Source organism: Nyctereutes procyonoides, unplaced genomic scaffold (genome assembly GCF_905146905.1).
Source record: "Nyctereutes procyonoides isolate TBG_1078 unplaced genomic scaffold, NYPRO_anot_genome, whole genome shotgun sequence".
NCBI classification, from domain to species: Eukaryota; Metazoa; Chordata; class Mammalia; order Carnivora; family Canidae; genus Nyctereutes; species Nyctereutes procyonoides.
Window position 1 is genome coordinate 3531355 of NW_026575023.1, and position 26903 is coordinate 3558257.

The following is a 26903-nucleotide window of genomic DNA, read 5'->3' on the forward strand; positions in this document are numbered from 1 at the left end:
TCACTTATGCGGAATCTAAAAAACAAAACAAACAAACATAAAACAGAAACAGACTCATAAACACAGAAAACAAACTGGTGGCTGCCAGAGGGGTGGAGGATAGGGGGACGAGCAAACTAGTTGAAGAGGATTGAGAGGTAAAAACTTCCATTTATAAAATAAATGTTACTGGGATCAAGCCCCAGGTTAGGCTCCCTGCTCAGTGGAGAGTCTGCTTCTCCCTCTCCCTCTGCCTCCTCCCCCTGCCCATGCTCTGTCTCTTTCTTTCAAATAAATACTAAAAAAAAAAAAAAAAAAAAAAAAAAAAAAAAAAAAACTATGGAACTTGGGTTTATTCAAAACCCACGGCAACTCCAAACCAGAATATGTCGCCTACAGCCGCCATATGCTAGATTGGGCAGACCTTCCAATGAGTTTAGCCTTGACTATGAAGAAAATGATTTGCTGTTGCATAATGAAGCCTGAGGAATGGTTGACATGTGCACATGCTAGATCTCCTACCATATCTCCTGATAAGAAAGACACAGCATTCTATTCTGCTGATTGCCTAGAAAATAAGGCCAAATTTATTTTATTACCGAGTCAGTATTATCCTTGGTGTGGATTCCTAGACTGAAAACTCCATGAGAGGAGGGATTTTGTTCACCAGTGCCTCCCAGCATCTAGGCTGGTGTCTGATACATAACTGGGATTAATAAACATCCATTATGTGGATCAAAATAAGCTACCCTATGGAAATCATTACTGCACACAGAACATTTTGTTTATAAAAACTTCCATTTAATTAGTACTTTGGGAGAAAATGATTTGATAATATGTCTAGACATACCTGACATGCATTAGCTTTTCCTGACATAAATCCAGCACATAGCATTTTGTCAGTCATGGAGCCAGATAATGCATGTGGAGCATTGCAAACTTTGTTGTCAATAATCTTCACAGAGGCTTGTTGAAGTATCACTGGAAGGGGACCTAAAGGCAATATATTCTGCGTATTATGGGGATCTTAATCCTTGATTGTTGAGACAAAGAACATCTATAGAATAAAGTAGATTCTTTTGGTCAGCAAGAGTCAGGCCAGTCTCAACATAGATTGGTCCCTTTCTGGTGTTTATTACAGCTGGCTGCCTCACACATAACTCCAATTTTTCCAATTTTTATCCCCAGAGGTATTTTAGAATTGAAGACAATTTGGTTCCACCACTTGGTTTTCTTTTTGGACTATTTACTGAGTGATAAATTGCATCAGAGAGTGATTGATTGGTCGAATAATTAGTCCCACGAAGCTATTACCTTTTTACAGAAAAACTTACCGTTCACATAAAGTGTTCCCCATCCTATAACTACAACACTGGCATTTTCTGAGAGCTTCATTTTGGCTTCAGGAAGACAAATCCTACAAATGTACTTTGTGAAAAAGACTTCTTCAGCAAGCTGCATGAGGGCAATATCATTATAAACCCCAGCTGTGCTATAATTTTCATGAAAAATAATGTTTTGGACTTTCTGTGTTATATATGCTTTATTTACTACAGTTCCAAAACTGACAGTCCGATCGTCTGAATTATTTTTCCTGGAAGACAAAATTTGATTACAATACATGCAGTTTTTGAGTGACAACAGCATTCACAGTGTCATTATCTCATAACTATAAGGCATGAAGTAGGCTCACCACCAACACTAGAAAACGCTAAATTTTTATTTTTAAAGATGTCTTTGACTCAGAGATGTGGCAAATAAAATAGTGCTAAGGACTATTAGAGCTGTCAGATTTCTGCAAATCCTCCTAACTAGAGCCATTGATGTTTTCTACTTACTAAAGCCTCACCCGTTTCTGACTTGAGTAGGAGTCGTATGAGCTGCCTCAGTGGATGGGGCCCATAATCACTCTTATTGCCAAATACCCCGGATTCCAAGAGCCTGTGGCAGGCTCTGGGCATCTTTGTACATAAAAAAATTGCAACTTGTTCTTACTCAATCACCTTATTATGTTTACCAAGTCCGTGGCATCTTGGTTTCTAATTTAAATTTTCTGATCATTTCTCTAGCTCCCCACTGAAACTCTTTCTCAATTTAGGACTTAAGATCCCATTAATTTATCTCACCTTCCCTCAAAATGTCAGGTGCTATTTTTGTTTTTGTTTTGTTTTTATTTTTCAAGACCTTCATGTAATGGCAACATTCTTCAATCCTTCTCACATTCTAAAACCTTCAGTGACTCCATACACTCAATGTGTTTCTTAAACTCTACTGCCTTAGAATCAATTCAGGCTCCACATCCTAAGATTTATATTTAAAAGCCCTGGAATGCTTAAGGATCCACACTTCTAACGAGTCCTCTGGTGGTCCCCTATCTATGGAATACTTTTTGAAAATTGCTTCAGAAACAAATCCTGCAACCATGCTTTGTAAGAAAGACTTCCTCAGGAAGTAAGCATCTTGTCAACTAGAAATGTGCCCAGGCAACACAACAAATTTTTGGAGTGTATTTTCTTTTTTTTTTTTTCAAGATTTTATTTATTTATTCATGATAGACATAGAGAGAGAGAGAGGCAGAGACTCAGGCAGAGGGAGAAGTAGGCTCCATGCCAGGAACCCAATGCGGGACTCAATTCCGGGACTCCAGGACCACGCCCTGGGCCAAAGGCAGGCGTCAAACCGTAGAGCCACCCAGGGATCCCTGGAATGCATTTTCTAATGTTTCTTTTAACAAATATTCTCTACTTCAAATTGCTCTTTTTGTTTACTGTCTAGAGAACACAACTTTTGTTGTTCCACCTAAGACATCTGAAGAAGGTGGTCTTCCAAATCCAAAATGCATATTGTTCTTTCCCATCTATCAATCAAATCTTTAATCTTTAGGGTCTGGGTCATATATTACCATCTTCATCTGTCAGCTGGCTATGTTCTCCTTCCTCATCAAATTTTCACAGAATTTACTGTGTTATTGTATATGTGGTATATTACTACTCTCTGCTGACGAGTACCTCCAGTATATCTCATTCAAATATCTTTGGTCAGGTAGTAAACTCCTAGAGGGCAAGACAAATAAACACACAGTAACTGGAGTCAGCCATACCTGGGGTCACATTCAACTTCTCTTCTTTAGTAGCTGTATCACCTTTGCCAAGTTACAGCACCATTTCTGAACTCTAGTTTCTCCATCTTTATTTATTTTTTTTAAATTTATTTATTTATGATAGTCACAGAGAGAGAGAGAGAGAGAGGCAGAGACATAGGCAGAGGGAGAAGCAGGCTCCATGCACCGGGAACCCGATATGGGATTCGATCCTGGGTCTCCAGGATCGCGCCCTGAGCCAAAGGCAGGCGCCAAACCGCTGCGCCACCCAGGGATCCCTAGTTTCTCCATCTTTAAATTATACCTTCCATGCATATTTATTGTTATGATTAAATAAAATGATGTAAATAAAGCATTTAACGTCAGGCCAAAGTAGCTATTTGGAAAATGTGAATTACTTCTACTCACTTTTCCTCTTTGACAATTTTTTAAAGATTTATTTACTTATTTTAGAGAGGGAGAGAAAGAGAGTGAACTTGTGCAAGCATGGGGGGAAGACAAAGGGAGGGGGAGAGACAAATTTAAGCGGACTCCATGCTGAGCATGGAGCCTGATGCAAGGCCCCATTTCACCCTGAGATCACGACCTGAGATGAAACCAAGAGTTGGATACTCAACCAACTGTGCCACCGAGGTGCCCTTCTTTTTCGACAAATTTAAATGCCTCTGTTCAGTTATGCAGGTAATTATAAATTTCATTTGGCCTTGGTGAATGTTCACATATTTAGGTCATTTAGGTCAATCCCCACAAATAACCAAAAAAATAGGCCGGTACCTGAATCTACATTTAGCCAGACTTTCACACTCACTCAGCAAAGCAGTGAACTGCCAATAATAGCCACCAGCTGCTGATAAGAGATGCCACACAATTGTGTTGACCTTTCCATTGCATGCTGCTTTGCCATGGCCATGCCCCCACCAGAGCATTCTTCCCATTCACAATTCAGTTGTCTGCTGTGATACTGTTGGTTGGTCTTCCACAACCTGAAGAAAGGATTTATTTACATAAGAGCAGCTATCTTTGATTGTGCTTTACAAGAAACACATCTTAAAACATTACTTGAAACCCTTGAATGATTGTCCAGCATCTACTAAGCTTGTTGTGCTTTCTCTGGACTATCCCGTGATCATGGTACCCAACTTTGTCTTGGTTTGGTAACTTTTACTTATCCTCTTTTTCACTCTCAATCACCTTTTGACAAAATTTATTTTATCTATTTGTTACAATTATCATCTCTCCAAGTAGATTGCAAATTTCTGGAAGGTGGAGACTTTACTTCATAATGTCGGCATCTTACACAGCATATGAAATGCTGTCTGTAAAGTTCCATGTAGATAATAGATATGCCATAAATAATCCATTGAATAAATGAATGCATAGATGTATCTTGTGGGCAATATGATGCCCTAAAAAGAATTCATTTAAAAGACACAGAACTATTTTTTTATCTTATAATAAATGTATTTGATATAGCCTACTTTTATATTTTCTTATTATCTTAAGTTGTCTTTTTATACCTTCAATCTTTTTTATTTTAACTTACTCAGATATGATAGTTTTCACTCATGATTCCATTCTTTGAAATCAGTTCTCATTTCATTCTTTTGGACAACTCCTTACAAATGTTAAAATTCATAGGTCAGTGTTTTTCAAAATGAAATTCCATATATATCTGGTTTATACAATAATTTTGGCAGACTATTTAATGGATTTCCAAACAATATATTTCAAGACACTTTTTAGAATAATGATAGAGAAATATTTGTGAATGTGTTAAATTTATCATAGTTTCTAAACTTACAGTTGTTGGTAAGTATTTCAACATTAGCTTTGTTAATTTCTGAAATTAAAAAAAAACATAAAAAAATAAAATATCATTAAGCAATTATCTTCAATCCAAGAACATACATGCTAACTTTCCTAGCCCAATTACACTCAATATTTAACTATTCAGACTAGTTCACATATAAGTTACCAGCCCCTCTCTCTCCTACTTGTTATATTTTAACCATCTCTCCACATGTCTACCAGGTAGTATAGGAAAAAAGAAAAGGAAATAAAAAAACAAAGCTCTCAACTTTGTAATAGTGGCAGTAAAATATTTACTAAGGTGAGAAGTTTATATTCTCACTAAAAGAAGGGCATGGAATTAATTATCTTTGGATATCTTTCCTTATGATAATTCTCACCTCTCTGAAATACTGTTATCTACAAAGGAAAAAATTCCAATTAAATTTTCATTTCATTGGGCCTATCCTTCTCTTTAGAGTCATCTCATAACTATGGCTGATTTATGAAATTTTAAGAATTTAACTTAAATTCAAGTCTCTTTTCTATTGGGAAGAGACTTTTTTTTTTTCCAAAAGATTCACCCATTTATTAGAGAGGGAGAAACAGTGTAAGTAGGGGGGAGGGGCAGATGGTGGAGAGAGAGTCTGAAGCAGACTCCTGGATGAGTGTAGAGCTCATTGCAGGGATCGATCTCATGACCCTGAGACCATGTCCTGAGCAGAAACCAAGAGTCAGATGTTTAACCAACTGAGCCACCCAGGTGCCCCTGGGAAGAGATTTTAAAGAGAAAGAGTAAGGAACTACAAGAAGACCCACCAAGTGCTGACTCTAAACCCCTAAGACATAGAAGGGCAGCCTTCTTTACCAATTGCTACCCACAGAGCAATTGTAGCGTTCTTTTGAGAAGTTCTATCTCAAACTCACTTCTCATGAGTGGTCAACTGGTGACAGGTATTCTGAGGCAAAGGAGTTATAACTGGCAGTTGTTGGCCTTGGTAGCAGTTGATCCTAGTGTCCTTGAAGGCTACCAAGGCCAACAACTGCCAATCTGAGAGAACCACAAAACTAGGCTCTGAACTACATGCTTATCACCTAACAGGTCTTTTAACAATCCAAGTGAGAGTTTCAAGACCTTTGCAAGATCTTCAAGATCTTTACAGACTTCACTTTCTGTACTGAGGCAAGATCCTATCATTTTCTTCCTTTGTTTTCTAGAACATTATTCCAGACAATTTTTTTCTTTGTTAGTATCATTCCCATTCTTCCACAAGAAGCAGTGAGAATTCCGTATCCCCAACTCCCTTCTTACCTAGCAATCTCCACACTGAATGATCAAGTAAGCACAGTCTGTTTCCTATAATGAAACCCTGACAAGAGTAGAGGGAAAGGAGGAATAATACTTCAATTAGGATCCTTGACCCCCTTTTTCATACATAAATGTGAAGCCTTCCAAGCTTACATGCAAGCCCACATTTAGCCTTCCTTCCTATCACTTGTCAAAGATTTTATGCCACTGCCCCTTATATGCCAACTCACTGGTAGGCATACCAGAATTTGAGAAGTATATTTTTTTTCCCAAAGCAAATTCCTGAAACTCTTGGTTAATTTTTTTCCCTAGTACTTTCTTTCAAAAAGTCCAGAAGCCTAAGTAATAGAAAATAAAGGAAAAAAGTGAAGTACCTATGAGTCTAATGGAATTAGGGACTGCATGCCAGGATGCCACGTTGTCTTTCAATATGTGATATGAGGTAGCTTCAATTTCAGTCTTCATGCTATTCCTCTTTGCTGGAGGAAATTTGAATGTCAGCTGCAACTGTACATTTGAGCCATTGCGATCAGGACTAGAAACAACTGAAATGCTCTAGTGTGCTCTTTTTTTATTTTTGTAGATGTTTTGTGAACACATTGAATTTCCTATATTTCAATTATATTATTTCCATTAGATATATTAAAGAAAAATACACAGATATTGTCTCAGTGTGTATAAACTGCAAGTGTCTCTAAAAATCTTCTAACTGGTTCAGAGGTATTGGTCATGTGAGAAGATGTGAACTACAAACTAGAAATCAGAATATTTCCAGTATGTGAGAAACTGAGTACTGGCCAACAAATGATTGATGTAAGATTTTATTAGAACAATAAAAACCATGTCTTTGTACAGATATCTTTTTTTTAATATTTTATTTATTCATGAGAGACAGAGAGAGAGAGAGAGAGGCAGAGACACAGGCAGAGGGAGAAGCAGACTCCATGCAGGGAGCCTGACGTGGGACTTGATCCCAGGACTCCAGGATCACACCCTGGGCCAAAGGCAGATGCTCAACCGCTGAGCCACCCAGGCATCCCTGTACAGATATTTTCTAATAACTTTAGATAAAGAGATAAATTCAGGACCAGGAAGCATTCAAAAAAGAACACCTACTGTATATTCAGGAGTCAGACTAAGCTTCTACCTATAATTTCTTATACATCTCTACCCCAATAGATCTGTGCAATGGGAAAGCTCAGAAAGATGCCTTTATAGGATAAAGAGACTCTCCATTTTATATATATATTTTTACTAATTATAAATTAATAATATATATAATATATTATTATAATAATATGTAATTATAATTATATTATTAATCCTTTTTATCAATTAGGGAAGGAGATTAATTCATTTTGGGAGATTTTCAAACCAAATCACAATTTTTAAAAATACCCACAACTCTATTTTCAATAGAAGGGTTTTTGAAGGTTTTTGTTTGTCAGTTGGTAAGTAGGTTAGTTGGTTGGGTTTTTTTGTCCAGCTGGATATTTTTGTTTTGTTTTGGAAGTTCGGAATTCCCCTAAAATGGATACTGGCCGTTACCAAAATATAAGTATACTCTCCCTTTATCACTTATCTCCCATGCTCCAGATACCCTTCCCCTCTGCAACCCTCCTGACTATCACCAAACTCAAGCATATTTCAAAGACATATTTGGACAAATGTTATCTTAAATGATGTTTAAATTCACTTTGCTTCACGGTCATTATAATGATAATGATTACTAAAGAGACCAAAAGATTATTTTAGGAAAGGTATGGCCAGATGGGTGTGGATGGGAGAAGGAGAGGCTAGTATGTGAGAAGCAAAATAATCAGGTGGGGTTCTGTTTTCTAAAGTTACAATTATCTTTCATCATAGTAGTCAGTTGAGGCTGACTGCTATCAACAACCTTAAAATTCCCCTTCAAGTATGGAGATTACAGATCTGTACAAAACAGTTCCTACTCTGAACAGAAGTTTAATTGCAATAGCATTTTAATTTATGGAGAATTCTTTCTTTTTCTTCTTTCTTTCTTTCTTTCTTTCTTTCTTTCTTTCTTTCCTTTCTTTCTTTCTTCTTTCTTTCTTTTTTTCTTTCTTCTTTTCCTTCTTTCCTTCCCTCTTTGTATTTTTTCTATTGCTGTTAAAACTATGGCTGATGTGACATATCATCTACCTCCCTTTCCATAAGATCCTGATTGAATTTGTACTTACAGAATTTTGATGACCTGAGAGTTGATATATTCCTTATATATACTAGAATTTTGAAAAGCATCAGACATCTGTCAAGAGAAAGAAACAAAGTAGCCACCATATCTGTTCCAAACAAATTTATTATGAAATTATTAAAAGAAACCTTGGACTTACCTTAGTCTCTATATTTTTGCTCATATCTGTGCTGACTTGTGAAGCTCCATTCTCACAGCTATCATTGTATGTAACTCCAGAAATATGAAAATCACCTTGGTAATTGAAAATCTTTCCTGCGAAACAAAGAAATACTCAAAGAATTTTAAAATAACAAGTAGCCTTTAGTCCCTCCATATCTTGGTCTCAAAATTAACGTTTGACCCAGATTTTTAAATAATTAGAGGGAGAGAGAAGGGAAGAGGAAAGCAATGAAAGGGAGTGGATATTCACTCATTCTAGAAATGGCAACTACCCAGCATTGATGAAGTGATCACCATCCTTTCTTCGTATGATAATAGATGTCACTGCCCCACTGAAGCCAGGAATACCCTCAATATTCACCTCAAAACAGCAATCCAGGCAACCACTAACAAACCATCTGAGTGTGTACTGTAGATGAAACCTAATTTTCTTTTCTTTTCGAGAGAGGCAGAGACACAAAGGGAGAAGCAAGCTTCATGCAGGGAGCTCTACGTGGGACTCGATCCCAGGTTGCCAGGTTGCCAGGATCCCTGGGCCGAAGGCAGCGCTAAACCGCTGGGCCACCGGGGCTACCTTGAAACCTAATTTTCATACGTAATCTAAATTCTTAGCCTAGTGATTACCCATTTACTCTTTCTAACCACTTCTGATACAGGAAACATTACAAACATTCCCATTCACTTTCTAGATGATGTACACACTCTACCCTCCCTAGCTCAAAAGATTATTATGAGGATCAAGTGGAATAATGGGTGTCAAATTTCTTTGAAAACATTAAATAGCTACACAAATTTAAGGATTTAAAAACAAGCTTTCTGAATGTAGTGTTAATTTTAAAAATAAAGATCAAATTTATATAAACATTCAGTCACTTCTACTATCTGTTAGATGAGACATTTGTGTGGATGAAAGGCCCAAATATGAGACAGGAATCCATCAAAATCTAAAGGAAAACACAGGCAGCACCTTCTTTGATGTTGACTACAATAACTTCTTGCTAAACACATCTTCAAGGGCAAGGGCACCAAAAGCAAATGAATTATTGGGACCTCATAAAGATAAAAAGGCTTTTGCACAGCAAAGGAAACAATCAACAAAATTAAAAGGCAGCCTACAGAATGGGAGAAGATATTTGCAAGAAGATATTTGTCTCATCAGATAAAGGGCTAGCATCCAAAATCTATAAAAAGCTTATCAAACTCATTGCCCAAAAAACACAGAATCCAGTCAAGAAATGGGCAGAAGACATGAACAGATATTTCTCCAAAGAAGACATACAAATAGACAACAGACACATGAAAAAAATGGTCAACATCACTGGGCATCAGAGAAATACAAATCAAAATCACGATGAGATACCACTTCACACCAGTCAGAAGAGCTAAAATTAAAATTAACAACTCAGGAAACAATGAATGTTTCCTGAATGAATGAATGAATGAATGAATGTTGGTGAGGCTGCAGAGAAAGGGGAACCCTCTTACACTGTTGGTGGGAATGTAAACTGGTGCAGCCACTCTGGAAGACAGTATAGAAGTTCCACAAAAAGGTAAAAAAAAAAAAGAATTAGCCTATGACCCATCAATTGCACTATTAGATATTTATACAAAGGATACAAACATAGTGAATTGTAGGGGCACCTAGACCCCATTGCTGCTATAGCAGCAATGTCCACAATAGTCAAATTATGGAAAAAGTCCAGATACCATTGACAGGTGAATGGATAAAGAAGAGGTGGTATATGTATTACTCAGCCATCAAAAAGAATGAAATCTTACCATTTGCAATGACAAGGATAGAACTAGAAGGTATTATGCAAGACAAAATAAGTGAGTCAGAGAAAGGCAAATACCATGATTTTACACATAACTACAGGAAACAAACTGAGGGCTGCTAGCGGGGAGGTAGATGGGGGGATGGAATAATTGGGTGATGGGCATTAAGGAGAGCACTTGATGTAATAAGCACTGGGTGTTCTATGCAACTGAAGAATCACTAAATTACCTCTGAAACTAATAATACACTGCATGTTAATTAAATTGAATTTAAATTTTTTTAAATGAGGCACTTATGGATTATCCATTGCTATTTAGCAATTATGTCTTAATAACCAGAAATGTGATGAGCGCTGGGTGTTATTCTGTATGTTGGCAAATTGAACACCAATAAAAAATAAATTTATTATTTAAAAAAAGAAAATAAAATAAAATTTCCTTTCAGAAAAAAAAAAACAGAAATGAGCTAAAAAGAGTAGGGATTTCCAAATTTTTAGATATATTTACTAAAATGTATAACAATTCAACTACTAACCTACTGCATAAGCTCCTTTACTGACAATGCATTTTGGCCCCAAAATATTGAACTTTTCAGTCTTGCACATACTCTCATAGTTGGTAGTATATTATAAGTTATGGAGTGGGTCAAGGAGGCATTTGATTCAAAACCATTTGTAAATCTGGGTACTCAATAATAGAGAATTATTATGTTGAAATAACATAGTAAATAGATTTGAGAAAATTTCCAAGAAGAAATTTAATATTCATGTTGTTTCTTATCAATTTCTAAAAATAAAAGGAGATTTAGAAGTAAGGGTGAAAATGAAAAATAGTCAATACTGACTAACTGCCAGAAAATGAACAAGAATAGTTACTTCCAAGACTGCTGTCACTCCAAGAAAAATAAGGATCACTATCCATACTGGCCAAGATCTTTTCTGGGAGGATATGCCATACCTGTGAAAGGAAGAAAATGGCTCAAATCAGATGATAGATATTCTAAATTTACCTGGCTCTCCTTCAGCTCACGCAATGTAATTTATAAATTATGATTAGGCCTCTATGTTAGCATGAAATGCAGAAACCTTTAACATCTTAAAGAGGATAGACCCTAATGCTCATTCATTTAACAAATCAGATTTGAGTACTGTGTTAGCTTCTGGGGATAAAGCAGTGAGCAAGATCTATGTGGTTTCTATCCTCATGTTGCTGAAGAAAAATTGATTTGCTTTTTTTATTTATCTAAAGCAGGTTACAAAACACTAGGTGTAGTCTGGTTATATTTCGTGGCTATAGTCACGTCATATTCATGGACACATATACATGTATAAACAAACATGTAGTTTAACCATTTACAAATTTTAATTAAATGTGGAAGGGAATATCATGATGTCTACCACAGTTATCCCATGTTATGAGATTATGGGTAGATTTTTTTTTCTTGTTGCCTTTTTTTCTTTTTTTGTTGTTGTTTTAAGATTTTATTTATTTATTGATGGGAGACAGAGGGAGGGAGGGATGTAGAGGTAGAGTGAGAAGCAGACTCCCTCCAGAGCAGGGATCCTGATGTGGGGCTTGATCCCAGGAACCCGGGATCATGACCTGAGCTGAAGGCAATCACTCAACTGACTGAGCCACCCAGGTGCCCTGTTTACTTTTTTCTTAACTACATTTCCTAATGTTTCTACAATAAAATGGATTATTTGTATAATATAAATTAAGAGACAGGTAAGTTTCATCATCAAAACCAATCAATTAGATGAAAAATAATCGGAAAATATGGTGACTTGGCGTTATCCAAATGGAGTGGTCTAGGTTTACAATTAGGTCTTATGGCTACCCTCAGTCTAATATATATAAAATTTGGACACTAGTTATCCTTCATGTTTTGAAAGACATGATGTCATGAAATTGCTAATTTGGAGGAAGACCTATAACAAACACATAAAAATCTGATTTCAGATTTCAGAACAGCCTTAGCTGCATCCTCAATCTTTTGTATTTCACATTGTCCTAAACAAAACTTACAAAACAGAAGAATTTGTAATCAGGGGATATATTTAGCCCATTAGATATTCCCTATGAATATTAGAATCTTTATGTTTTGATCCGTCTAGGACCAGTTTATTTTTAGGTAGATAAGTTCTTTTAAAAAAATATTACCTTATGACACAACTGTGCAACTCCACCCAGTCTTATTTCCTCTCTGCTCTGTTCTCTATTCTTAATCCTACCTCTTCTTTATACTCCTTTGATGACTTGTTAATTAGTGTTTCCCAGAACCAGAATTATTTGCCAAAGCTCTTCAAAGAAACTCCCTATTTCAGTGCATTCCATGTATGCTTTCATATTGGAATCCTGCTGTTTAATCTCATCAGAGCAAACAAGCTATTCAGGTATTATGTTTCTTACACTAGATGAATAGCATCTGGAGTCCCCGGGGAATAAACATAAAAGGAATATTCAATTAAGGTAATTAATAGCTATTTCTAACTTTATGACTATCTGATAATAAATGTCTTCTAATAACTAGAAATGTTTTCTGTGATATTGAGGTCTCAAATTTGTTTTGGATTAGCCAGTTGTAGCTTAGGCTGGTAGCTTCGTCTGAGACGTGCAAAGTAGTTTAAGGGACTTTAACATTATGTAGCCTGAAGAGTGACTCGAACGTGTCTGAAATGGTTTCTTTTTTCTTTTCTTTTCTTTTTTTTTTTTTTTTTTGAAATGGTTTCTATACAAGTAATTACTATGTTACAGCTTAAAGAATACATTTTGTTGACTATAGCACTGATGGTTCTTTTCCCCTTCTGTATGGATTTCTTCCTATCATAAATAATTAAGGAAATACTTTTATACCTAACAAAATCACAGTAATTTATGTTTTATTCACCCTTTCCTCTAGTAAATGTGATGCATGGACTCTAGGAATTGATTATTTTTTATTAATAGCTGAAATTATTTAAACGATGTTCTAAATATTTTAAAAGTTCCATTCATGAAACAATTTACTTTCTCATTTACCAAATCAATTTTGGCCATTTTTTAAGACATAACTCTGCATTCCAGAATGAACAATTTAACAACGACAATAACAAAAAAAAGGTTAAAAATTAATCTTCAATAAATTTAATCGACTCCATATACTTAATTAAACTATACCTTCCTCATTGTTGTATAGAATGGAATTTAAGTAAGGGATTATCACTATTCTGGCATAATCAGACATTCCACTTAATCAAATTACAATAATGTCAATAAAAATAATGGTAACTGTATGATTCACAATTTTAAAGCATTAGTCTCACTATAGTTTATATCCACAGTCCATATGAGATATCATTTCCTAGATCAGATTTCTTATAACCACCTTCTGATATTGCATTAGCAGTTAAACTGCAAAGCATTTTAATAACTGTAGTTTTTCATTTACTAGAATTTCATTTATGGGCCACTTGAATTAGATGCACTTGAATTTTCTTATACAGTGAAGAGCGTTAACGTAAGATTCCAAAGCAAAATTACCCAAGTTTGATGAAGATAAATCTTTTTTTTTTTTCATAGAGGACTTTACTAGGGAAAGAGTTGTGAATAAGAGAAATTGATGATCAAATGAATTGAATGTCCTCACCTCTAACTTTCCTCTGCAATTCTGGAAAAGTAGAGATCCTATAAAGGGAATTCATTTGAAAATCTACGAAGTGGGACTCCTGGGTGGCTCAGCAGTTGAGCGTCTGCCTTTGGCTCAGGGCATGATCCTGGAGTCCCGGGGTTCTATCCCACATGGGGATCACCGCATGGAGCCTGCTTCTCCCTCTGCCTATGTCTCTGCCTCTCATGAATAAATAAATAAAGTCTTTTAAAAAATAGAAAATCTATGAAGTTTTGAGGACCCTCTGCAGTCTACCAGCTGCCAATTCAGGACCTGGGTTATAAAATACATTATTCCAAAAATCTATAATGGATTTTATATTTTTTAATTACTTCCAAGAAAATATTTTCCTACTAGAAAATATGAGTTAAATTATATTATTAGAGAACAAAAATTGTAGTGTTCTTATTTTTAAAAAAGTAAGCAAAATTTGCTGATTGGATTACTTTTTTCCAACTTCCTGAAACTTTCTGACTTTACAGAGCCTTTAGACCTCAGAAACAGTAGTATGTTTTTTAGCGGTGTCCAGAAAAAAACTAAATTAGAGAGAGCAGGAAGTTAACAAAAAGCTAGAAAATATTCTAATAACTTGCTAGGGTTTGTAGACTTAATCTTCAAAATAAAATTCCATTTACCTGTCCATAGTACTCTGACTGTTGTGGTGTTGTCAGGGACAAAGATGGTGGTGATGATGATGATGATGAAAATGATGATAGTGATCATTAAAATAAGGGCCTTCTGGTGTATCTTTTAAAGAGATTAATGTTTTCCAGGTTTATGTGCTACATCCAGTGTTGATTGGTTTATGTTTATGGGCTGGGTGAAATGTAGAGAACAAATATGATGAAACTCGTCTGACTAGTATTAATGACTACCATATTTCTATAGTTTCAAGATAGGAGTCATCAAGGGAATCACAAACTATCTTGGCTTATGTGTTTAAAGAAAAAAAATAATAACCTACTCCTAGATTGGTCACCAGAAGGTGTACCCAAGAAACAGCCTTGTGGTAAATGGATAATCCTAATAACTCTGTGTTTGATCAGGTCCATTATGCTGGCTTCTTCCTCAGTTGACATCAGCTACAATTCAGCAGAAGTTTCTGACAAATGATTTTTCACAGGGTATCAATTTTAATATAACTAATATTGCCATCATTGTGATGTAAATGAAATTGTATTTCATTGTGATTTACATTTAAATTTCCCTAATTACCAGTGAGAATAATTATACTCATTTTGGGTTTCCTCTTCGGAGTTATAGTAGTTCCTTTTACCTGGTACATCATGTCTGGCTATGAGGGAAAATTTACAAGACATACCCAAAGACAAAAAAAAAAAAAAAGAAAAAAATCCTCCCAATTTGAAGAGACAGAGAGAAAGCATCAGGACCAGACATGATAGGGATGTTGGAATCATTATACAACTATGGTTGATATTAAAATAACTATGGTTGATATGCTGACAGCTTTAATGGATATAGTAGAGGACATGTAAGAACAGATGGGAAATGTAAACAGAGAGATGGAAATTCAACAATGAAATGCTAGAGGTTAAAAAAAATGAAAACAACACTATAACAGAAATGAAGAATGCCTTTGTAAGGACCTAACAATCCTTAATGTGTATGTACCTAACTATGGTGTCAAACTACATGAGGCAAAGAGCAATAGAACTGCAAGGAGAAATAGATGAATGCATCACCACAGACCTACATAGAAACACATCTGTATCAGAAATGGACAGATCCAGCAGACAGAAAATCAGTAAGAATATGGTTGAACTTGACACATCAGTCAACTGAATGTAATTGAATCTATAGGCTACTTCATCCAACAACAATAGAGTAGATATTCTTCTCAAGATCACATGGAATATTTATCAAGAGAGAGCACATTATGGACAACAAAATACACCTTGAATAGAAATCATACAATGTCAGCTCTCACACCATTATGAAATTAAACTAGAGGGATCCCTGGGTGGCGCAGCGGTTTGGCGCCTGCCTTTGGCCCAGGGCGCGATCCTGGAGACCCGGAATCGAATCCCACATCGGGCTCCCGGTGCATGGAGCCTGCTTCTCCCTCTGCCTACGTCTCTGCCTCTCTCTCTCTCTCTCTGTGACTATCATAACTAAATTTAAAAAAAAATTTAAAAAAAGAAATTAAACTAGATATAGCAATAACAGAGAGGTAACTGGAAATCCTAAGTTATGTGGAAATTAAATAACATACTACTAAATAACATCAGTCATTCAAGAGAACTCTCAAGAGAAATTTTAAAACATCTGGAACTAAATGAAAACAAAACACAACTTATCAAAATTTATGGGATGCAGTGAATAGAAGGAAATTTATAGCATTGAGTACATATATAGTTGACCCTGAACAACAAAGGGTTTATGGGTGCTGACACCATCCCACCCCCCATGCAGTTGAAAATGTACATATAACTTGAGCCCCACAAAATTAACTATTAACAGCCTCCTGTTGACTGGAAGCCTTACCAACAACACAAACAGTTAAAACATATTTTGTATGTTATATGTATTATACATTATGTTCTTACAATAAAGTAAGCTAGAGAAAAGAAAATTATCACTAAGAAAATTGGAAGGGAGAGAAAATACATTTATAGTGCTGTAAAAATATGTAAGTGGACCTGTGCAGTTCAAACCTATAATTATTCTAAGGTCAATTGTATTTGATTTATTCTGTCCTATTGTAAATGGCATTATTCTTTAAATTTCATGTCATATCTGTTGCTGGCATATAGAAATAAAATTGGTTTTTGTACACTGACCTTCTTTCCAGGAAACTTATTTGATTTCTTAAAATCTGAACATTCTTCTGAATATTTACCATACACCTACATCATCAAGTCTTCTGCAAATAAGAATAGAATTATTACTTCTTTTCCATTGCTTATTTTTTATTTTGTTTTGGCCAACTGGTTGCCTGATTCATTGTTTTAGCCTTGTGTCACAGAACTCTAGTACATTGTTGAAAAAATGGTGATAGCAGGTATCATTCCTTTGCTCTCAATTTCAGGGAGAGGCTCTCAGTGTTTCACCATTCAAAAGAATGTTTGCTGTCACTTTATCAGATTAAGGAAGTTATCTTCTGTTTTTGGTTTGATATATTTTATAATAAATGAACTTGAATTTGATCAAAGGCTTTTTTACATAATTAAGATAACCATACCTCTTTTCTACCTTATTCGATCCATGTTGTAAGTCACATTAATTGATATTTCAGTGTTAAACCAACTTTGTATTTCTGGAATAATCTCAACTTGATTGCAATTTAACATACATTTTTATGTTATCACTGGGTTTCATATGCTGTTTTGTTTAGGACTTTTACGTCCATCTTTCTGAGAGAGGATGGCACAATTTTCCTGTCTTTTAATGTCCTTGTTAAATTATGTTGGCATTATAAAACAAGGTAGGAAATAACTCTGTTATTGCAAATAAATTTTAAAATTTATATGAGGTAAACAAATTCTTAAGAAAAAAACTTGTTTCCAAAGCTGACATAATCATTACCATAAGAATTGCTACCTACCTTTTTCAAATATACCACATTTTGGACTTTTCATGAACTTGAAATAAACTTTCCATTTTACCAATTCACTGACAGCCAGGAATTTATCCCTTTTTCTTTTTTTTTTAAGATTTTATTTATTTATTAGAGACAGAGAGAGAGAGAGACATAGAGAGAGAGAGAGAGGCAGAGACACAGGCAGAGGGAGAAGCAGGCCCCATGCAGGGACCCCAACGTGGGACTTGATCTGGGTCTCCCAGGATCACAACCTGGGTGGAAGGCGTCACTAAATCGCTGAGCCACCGGGCTGCCCAGGAATTGATCTCTTGAAACAGCTAATAGAAATATCATCTGTAACAAATACAAATGTTATATAAAGTTTACTGTCAAATAGGTATTTTTAAAACAAAAAAGATTTGAAAGTGTTTCTATTAGACATCAATGATCTCATATGTATCTCTTCTTCCTTTTGATTTGCTTCTAGTATCAGAAATAAAAACTGTGGACTGGTGTGGTTCTCCAACTCTCCATGGATGAACAGTGCTGCTGTTGAAACAGGATAAACCTTTCTTCCATTTTCAACAAAGCCTAAAATTTCAATACTCGTGCCATTTTTGTCTTCTCAGCCCCATAATCACAAAAGTCCTGTCAGTTTTAAAGGAAAAGCACAGACGTCATATTATAGTTATGATCTTGTTGAGTCATCATTCTTTAAATGAATGAGTTATAGAATATACGTTTGTTCCAAGGACACTCCCACAGACATGTCCTAGCTTCAATTCAACCATGAAGTCTCCATGTCAGCTTGGATAAGAATTATACAAATGCTTGCAGTAACTGGAATTATCCACCCCCTGATGGTACTTCCTCTTCCTGGGTGTATATTTTCCCCCAAAGCTTTGTCTTTTTATTTGTATCTATATCCATTTATTTTTAAAATCCTTGAAAACCATCTTAATACCTTCTAGTGAATCGTCTACAAAAACTCCAGCCCACATTAGTTTTATTATTTTTGTGATAAAATTTCACATACCTTATAACAACTAATTATTGATTTCTATTCTATTTGTGCCATATATATTTCCCCAAGTAGATTATAAAGTCCTGAGGTATAGGGTTTATGCCTTATACTAATTTTCCATACATTCCAGGTTTTTTTTTAAGAGACAGTGAGCGAGAGAGAGTGTGAGAAGGGGGGCAGAGGGAGAGAGAGAATCTTAAGCAGGCTCCACACCGAGCATGGAGCCTGATGCAGGGCTCGATCTTACAACTCTGAGATCATGACTTGAGCTGAAATCAAGAGTCTGATATGCTCAACTGACAGAGCCACCCAGGTGCCCCAATTCCAGAGTCTCAATAAACACTTACAGGTTGTCTGATTCTTACAACATGGAACAGAATACAAGCACCTCTTCTCCTTTCTTTCTTTGTTCGTTTATGCCTACATAGTATTTGGTTCTTCTTTTTTTTTTATTTTTTTTTAATTTTTTTTATTTATGGTAGTCACACACACACAGAGAGAGAGAGAGAGGCAGAGACACAGGCAGAGGGAGAAGCAGGCTCCATGCACTGGGAGCCCGACGTGGGATTCGATCCCGGGTCTCCAGGATCGTGCCCTGGGCCAAAGGCAGGCGCCAAACCGCTGCGCCACCCAGGGATCCCGTATTTGGTTCTTCTTAATACTATTTCCTTTTGCATTTGCAGTAATATTTTGGGTTAGCCTAGCTGGTGAACCAACAGAGCCTTTTTTAAATACAGCAAAATTAGAAGCTCAGTTTTACCAATAAAGTCCATATGCTCAAGCTGTAGGGAATTATTTCATATTCATTAAACTCACGAAACATATTTTCTGACCAAGATGTTATTTTAACATCTTTAACTTAGAGTAGGAGCTATCCTATTCCCTGTGTATGAAATGCATAACAAGGAAACTAACTTCATATTCTCAAGGAAACTGGTGTAACCTAGTAAACAGATCTGTTATTCAATAAGCAATGTATATATATCAAAACCAAATATTCCAATACTTGTCTGCCTACTTCCTGTAAGTCCTCCAGAGTAAAACACCACTTCTTGTGCATTGGTAATATTTGTTGCTGAAAATACGATTTGATTATATAATCTGTTCCTATAGCGGAAAATTGAGGGGAAATTTACTGCGTTGCCGGCCCTTGCAATATAGTGAACTGAAGTCCAACATTAATAAAAAGATGAGACAAAACTACTGTTCAGTTAGTTTCAGTCTTCATGTAAGACGAATTACTAGGAGTATGTACAGATGAAACTGATAGTATCATAACTAGTAACCATGGAATTTTGATATATCATAAAATGAAAGAAATATAAGAACAAAGATAGTATAGTTTATCTTTTACATGAGAAAAGTTGACATTTAAAATCATTTACCACTGAGTCTGGTATCAATTTTAGGTTAAAAAACTTCAGAATAAGTTATTGAAATTATGGCTTGGGAAAATCTAAAAATTAGAAGCAATCATTATTTGAAGCCTATATGTTGTCAGATTAACCTTATATCCCCTTTAGACTAGAAGATTAGGGAAGGCAATGTGATAGAGTTATGCAGAAGTACTGCTATTCTCATCATCATCCTAATAATTATTTTTATCACCACTCATATAACAAAAATAGTAGCTGCCACTTATTGAAGGTATACCAGCACGCCTATAGCATCACTTCCAAAGTTCTTATATACACCATTTCATATTAAAACTTTCAACAATTCTATAAGTACTCTCTCATTCTACAAGTGAGGAAACTGAACCTCAAGAGTTTAAATTACTTGTCAAAGATCACATATAGGGGAGGGGCAAGATGGCGGAAGAGCAGGGTCCCCAAATCACCTGTCCCCAACAAATTACCTAGATAACCTTCAAACCATCCTGAAAATTTACGAATTCGGCCTGAGATGTAAAGAGAGACCAGCTGGAATGCTACAGTGAGAAGAGTTCACGCTTCTATCAAGGTAGGAAGACGGGGAAAGAGAAATAAAGGAACAAAAGGCCTCCGAGGGGGAGGGGCCCCGCGAGGAGCCGGGCTGAGGCCGGGGCGAGTGTCCCCAGGACAGGAGAGCCCCGTCCCGGAGGAGCAGGAGCTGCACCAACCTTCCCGGGCGGGCGGAAAGGGGCTCGCAGGGAGTTGGAGCAGGACCCAGGAGAGCGGGGATGCCCTCAGGCTCGCGGGGACACTAACAGACACCTGCGCCCCGGGGAGTGCTCCGAGCTCCCTAAGGGCTGCAGCGCGCGCGCACGGAGGGACCGACCGGAGCAGCTCGGAGGGGCTCGGGAGCGGCTCCAGGGAGGGGGCTGCGGGGCGGGAGCGCGAATCCAACAGCGCAGGCCCCGGAGCACAGGGCGCCGGGACACAGCCCAGGATCCGGCCTCCCCCGGGACAGGCAGAGGCCGGGAGGGCCCAGGACAGCAAGGACGCTCCTGCCCCGAGCTGAGCAGATCAGCGGCCCCGCCCCGGAGCCTCCAGGCCCTGCGGACGGAGAGCCGAGAGCCCCGAGCCCCGTAGTTCCTGCGGAGGCTGACTCCAGGCTTCCAGAGTTGCCATAGCAACTGCTGCTGTTCCTCCTGGGGCCTGGCGGGGTAAACAACCCCCGCAGAGCCCTGCAGCAGGCAGGGGCAGAGCAGCTCCCCCAAGTGCTAACACCTGAAAATCAACGCAACAGGCCCCTCCCCCAGAAGACCAGCTAGAGGGGCCAGTGATACTCCCCCGTGTTCCAATACAACTTGTTTTTGGCCACTCTGCACTGAGCAAAATGACTAGAAGGAAAACCTCAACTCAAAAGAAAGAATCAGAAACAGCCCTCTCTCCCACAGAGTTACAAAATCTGGATTACACTTCAATGTCAGAAAGCCAATTCAGAAGCACTATTCTACAGCTACTGGTGGCTCTAGAAAAAAGCATTAAGGACTCACGAGACTTCATGACTGCAGAATTTAGATCCAATCAGGCAGAAATTAAAAACCAATTGAATGAGATGCAATCCAAACTAGAAGTCCTAACGACGAGGGTTAACGAGGTGGAAGAACGAGTGAGTGACATAGAAGACAAGTTAATGGCAAAGAGGGAAACTGAGGAAAAAAGAGATAAACAATTGAAGGACCATGAAGACAGATTAAGGCAAATAAACGACAGCCTGAGGAAGAAAAACCTACGTTTAATTGGGGTTCCCGAGGGCGCCGAAAGGGACAGAGGGCCAGAATATGTATTTGAACAAATCCTAGCTGAAAACTTTCCCAATCTGGGAAGGGAAACAGGCATTCAGATCCAGGAAATAGAGAGATCCCCCCCTAAAATCAATAAAAACCGTTCAACACCTCGACATCTAATAGTGAAGCTTGCAAATTCCAAAGATAAAGAGAAGATCCTTAAAGCAGCAAGAGACAAGAAGTCCCTGACTTTCATGGGGAGGAATATTAGGGTAACAGCAGACCTCTCCACAGAGACGTGGCAGGCCAGAAAGGGCTGGCAGGATATATTCAGGGTCCTAAATGAGAAGAACATGCAACCAAGAATACTTTATCCAGCAAGGCTCTCATTCAAAATGGAAGGAGAGATAAAGAGCTTCCAAGACAGGCAGGAACTGAAAGAATATGTGACCTCCAAACCAGCTCTGCAAGAAATTTTAAGGGGGACTCTTAAAACTCCCCTTTAAGAAGAAGTTCAAGTAACTCTGAACGTGAATGGGCTTAATGACCCCATCAAAAGGCGCAGAGTTTCAGACTGGATAAAAAAACAGGACCCATCTATTTGCTGTCTACAAGAGACTCATTTTAGACAGAAGGACACCTACAACCTGAAAATAAAAGGTTGGAGAACCATTTACCATTCAAATGGTTCTCAAAATATACCCTAAAAACTACAGAACACTTCTGAAAGAAATTGAGGAAGACACAAAGAGATGGAAAAATATTCCATGCTCATGGATTGGCAGAATTAATATTGTGAAAATGTCAATGTTACCCAGGGCAATTTACACGTATAATGCAATCCCTATCAAAATACCATGGACTTTCTTCAGAGACTTAGAACAAATTATTTTAAGATTTGTGTGGAATCAGAAAAGACCCCAAACAGCCAGGGGAATTTTAAAAAAAGAAAACCATATCTGGGGGCATCACAATGCCAGATTTCAGGTTGTACTACAAAGCTGTGTTCATCAAGACAGTGTGGTACTGGCACAAAAACAGACATATAGATCAATGGAACAGAACAGAGAACCCAGAAGTGGACCCTGAACTTTATGCTCAACTAATATACAATAAAGGAGGAAAGACGATCCACTAGAAGAAAGACAGTCTCTTCAATAAATGGTGCTGGGAAAATTGGACATCCACATGCAGAAGAATGAAACTGGACCACTCTCATGCACCATACACAAAGATAAACTCAAAATGGATGAAAGATCTAAATGTGAGACAAGATTCCATCAAAATCCCAGAGAAGAACTCAGGCAACACCCTTTTTGAACTTGGCCACAGTAACCGGAGAAGGACAAACAGTGTATGTTCTCATTCATTTGGGGAATATGAATAATAGCGAAAGGGAATATAAGGGAAGGGAGAAGAAATGTGTGAGAAATATCAGAAAGGGAGACAGAACATAAAGACTTCTAACTCTGGGAAATGAACTAGGGGTGGTGGAGGGGGAGGAGGGTGGGGGGTGGGGGTGAATGGGTGACGGGCACTGGGGGGTACACTTGACGGGATGAGCACTGGGTGTTATTCTGTATGTTGGTAAATTGAACACCAATAAAAATTAATTTATTAAAAAAAAATTGCTTTTCTAAAAACATTAAAAATTATTTTTTTCTACAAAAAAAAAAAAAAAAGATCACATATATAATGAGAGTAAAATCAAGACTATATTTTTAAATAAATGTCACTAGAATTTCCAATAATGATGGACAAGCAATTTAGACCAACACTTCTGATAATTATAGTAAGAAAGATGAATAAAATATATGTTAAAATTCTTTTGAAGAGATCGTAGAGCTAACAAGACAATGAAGAATTTCAGGGCCAAGATCTAGGTAAAGATAAACATAAAGAAGTTAGCCTATTATTTGGAGATGCTATTTGTGAAAAAGGATGCTGGGAGTCTTAGAAGCTGAAAAGGATATCTGAGAGTATAAAGGAAACAGAGTCCAAAATGGCATCCAGGGTCTACTATGGGAAAGCCAACATCCTAAGTGTAAATATATGCTCTATGCCTAAAATTGGATATCTTTATAGGGGAAAAAATATATTCCTACTTTAGGGAGATCATAAATCTTAACGTAAAGGGTAAAATAATAATCTTTAAAAGACAATTTAGGAAAAGATCTTTATGATCTTGAAGAAAGCAAAGTCTTCACACAAAAAGTATTAACCATAAAAGATAAAATTGATAAATTAGACTACATTTAGAACTCCTCTATTTATCAAAAGACCCACTAAGAATCTGAAATGCAAGCCACAGAATGGAAACTACCTTTCCAATATATTTTTCTGACAAAAAAAAATTATATGCAGAGTAGATAAAGCTCTCCTGTAAGTTAATTTTTAAAAGGCAGACTTCTCAATAGAAAAAAAAAACTTTAATCGACACTTTAGAAAAAAATAAGATGTATAAATGTCCATAATCATATAAAAAGATGTTCAACTCTGTTACTCAACAAGGAAATGGAAATTAAAAAACTACTATATACTCATCATTTGGGCTTAAACTAAAAAAAACTAATAATACCAAGGGTTGATGGTGTAGAGGAGCCGGTGGGAGTGTAAATTGGTGCAGCCACTTTGGGAATCAGCTTGGCAGTTTCTATAAAACAGAATTTGTACAAGCCTTATAAGCCAGCAATTTCACTACTATTCTAAACCCACCACAAATGGCATACATATGTGCACCAGAACTACATATAAGAACATTCCCAGCAGCACCATTCACCTTAGCTCCAAGGTGTAAACCCAATTGTCCACCAACAATAGAATGACGACAAACTTTGCGGTATTTTCATAGAGTAAAATGTTCTACAGCACTTCAAGTAAAAAAACTTCAAAACATGCAGAAACATAGATGACTCTCACAAATGAAAGAATCAGACACAAAATAATATGTACTATCCATTTCTGCAATATTCAAACACTTAGATTTAAATATAACGTTAGAAGTCCAGGATAGTGTTTGCTTTTTAGAGGAAAAAGGCACATTGCTTGGGGGAAATTTTTTTTAGAGGGGAGGTGGGATGTTGCTTCTGGCAGTGCACTATTTCTTGATTAGGTGGTAATTACATGAGTGTTGCTTTGTGACAGACAGTTCGTTGATCTATACATTTGTCTTCTGTATTCTTTTCTATATGTGTTATACTCCATAGCAAGTTTCTGGAAAAATAAAAATATGTAAGTTATTTAAAAAGGAATTCTGTCTGTATGAAAGCAAAATAAAGACCCTGGCAACAATAAGTACTGAAAATTTACCACACTGCACAGCACCTTATTAGGTACTTTGGAGATAGATATAAAAGACAGAAAAAAGAATTCATCTGCACCTAAAGAGATAACATGTGATAAAAGAAATCAAATATGTGCGACGCCTGGGTGGCTCAGCAGTTGAATGTCTGCCTTTGGCCCCGGGCATGATCCTGGGATCCAGAATCGAGTCCCACATCGGGTTCCCTGCTTCTGCCTATGTCTCTGCCTGTCTCTCTGTGTGTGTCTCTCATGAATAAATAAATAAAATCTGTTTTTTAAAAAAGAAAAAGAAACCAAATTTGTTTTAACACATGTAAATATTGTTATTATAATTAAATGACTTTTTCCAAGAAAACTGACATGTCCAAGAGATAACATATTCCAATGCACTTTTCAAGTGGAATTTTCATAAAAAGAAAATGAGTATTCATTATTTCAAAACATATTGACCTATATGTTTTATAATAATAAACTTATTAACAAAACATAAAATTTTAAATACACTATCACCAGTCAAACATTTAGTCTCAAATCTTTATAGTGGTAAATATACTTATGTGATAAATTTGATTTTGTTGATTCAATTAAACACAAATTTCTCCTTAGTAGTGAATACTTAGCAAGTACTTTAGAAAAAAACTACTCAAATTATAGATTCTATACCCTTTATTATGGTTTGCAATATGTTTTCAGCTTTCTGAAACTACCAATATTTTATACTACTTCACAAGTTTTGTTTTGTGTTGTTTTTTTTGAAGAGTGCTTTCACAAATGGCAATTGAGTTCTCTTCCTTTATATATATATATTTTAACATAGATCTCCTAATTATGCTTTCAGAATTACTCCTTTTGCAGAGGTAGATTTTAGTTCCTGGCGTAAACTTTGATTTCCATCTGGAGTCCTGCCTACATATTTCTCTTTGGAAAAACATCCATTTTTAAATGGCATACTGAGTGCAGTTTATTTAGTACTGTCCTCATATTTATTTTTAAATACAAGATTACTTTTCTGGAGGCACTGTTGCTAATTAAAACATTAAAACAAAACTAATAATTTCATACAGTATAGTAACTAATAACAATTATAAAAGAAAATATTTTTCCTACACGATTTTGATAAGGATTCAACTCAGTTTTTCTGGATATTTTTTTCTCATTTGATTCTTATATGCTTGGAGAGCCTCCCACCTTCTTTCTCTGTAAGCCAATTCTTACACCCCTTTCACCACAAATTACCTTGAAGGCCATCAGGTTTAATTTCCCCTTGCCCTTTATCACTGTTCACATCACTCATCTCAGGAATCTCTAAACTCCCAGTTCAGGCTTGTCCCATTCTCTGAGTCCTTCTTATTCCTTTCTCCAACTCTCTAAAGACTGCTGGGGTGTGCTTTGGAAGTCACAGTGTGATTTCTGCAAAATCTTCATGTCCTCAATCTCTTCTCCAAACATCATCTTCTTGCTCTAGCTGGAACCTGATTTTCTTCCAGTATAAAGATTTCTTCACCTCCATTTAAAGTGGTTGCTCCCCAGTCCTTTTTACTGTTGTCCATATAAGTGAAGAGGATATTTCTTCGCCCATCATTGCCAATTCCAAATCATTATCCCTCTCTGCTCCCTGAAATCAAGTTGTATGCTACCATAACTCTACATGCGATGTCTTGTGGATTTATATGGAAGCTGTAGTAGGCTGAATAGGCTACCAACGGATATCAGGTCCTAATCCCTGGAACCTGGAAATGTTACCTTATAAGGAAAAAGAGTCTTTGCAGATATAAGTTAAAAATCTTAACATGGAGAGATCATCCTTAATAATTTAGGTGGTCTGTAAATCTAACTGTATGTGTCCTTATAAGAGAGAAGCAGAGGGAAATTGGACACATAAGAGGAGAAAGGTATAAAGATG

The 26903-nt window shown here is 36.7% G+C and overlaps 1 protein-coding gene across 1 annotated transcript; it reads right to left on the reverse strand.

Annotated features, from left to right (window-relative positions):
- Positions 1-26294, reverse strand: LOC129521200 (transmembrane protease serine 11B-like). The gene is given in 12 exon segments (XM_055342478.1): positions 1-15; positions 830-972; positions 1314-1573; positions 3888-4062; positions 4881-4919; positions 6551-6711; positions 8378-8445; positions 8531-8646; positions 11174-11286; positions 15194-15272; positions 24276-24350; positions 26237-26294. Coding segments are annotated over 12 exon segments (1302 nt in total).
- Between the last annotated feature and the right edge of the window lie 609 nt (positions 26295-26903).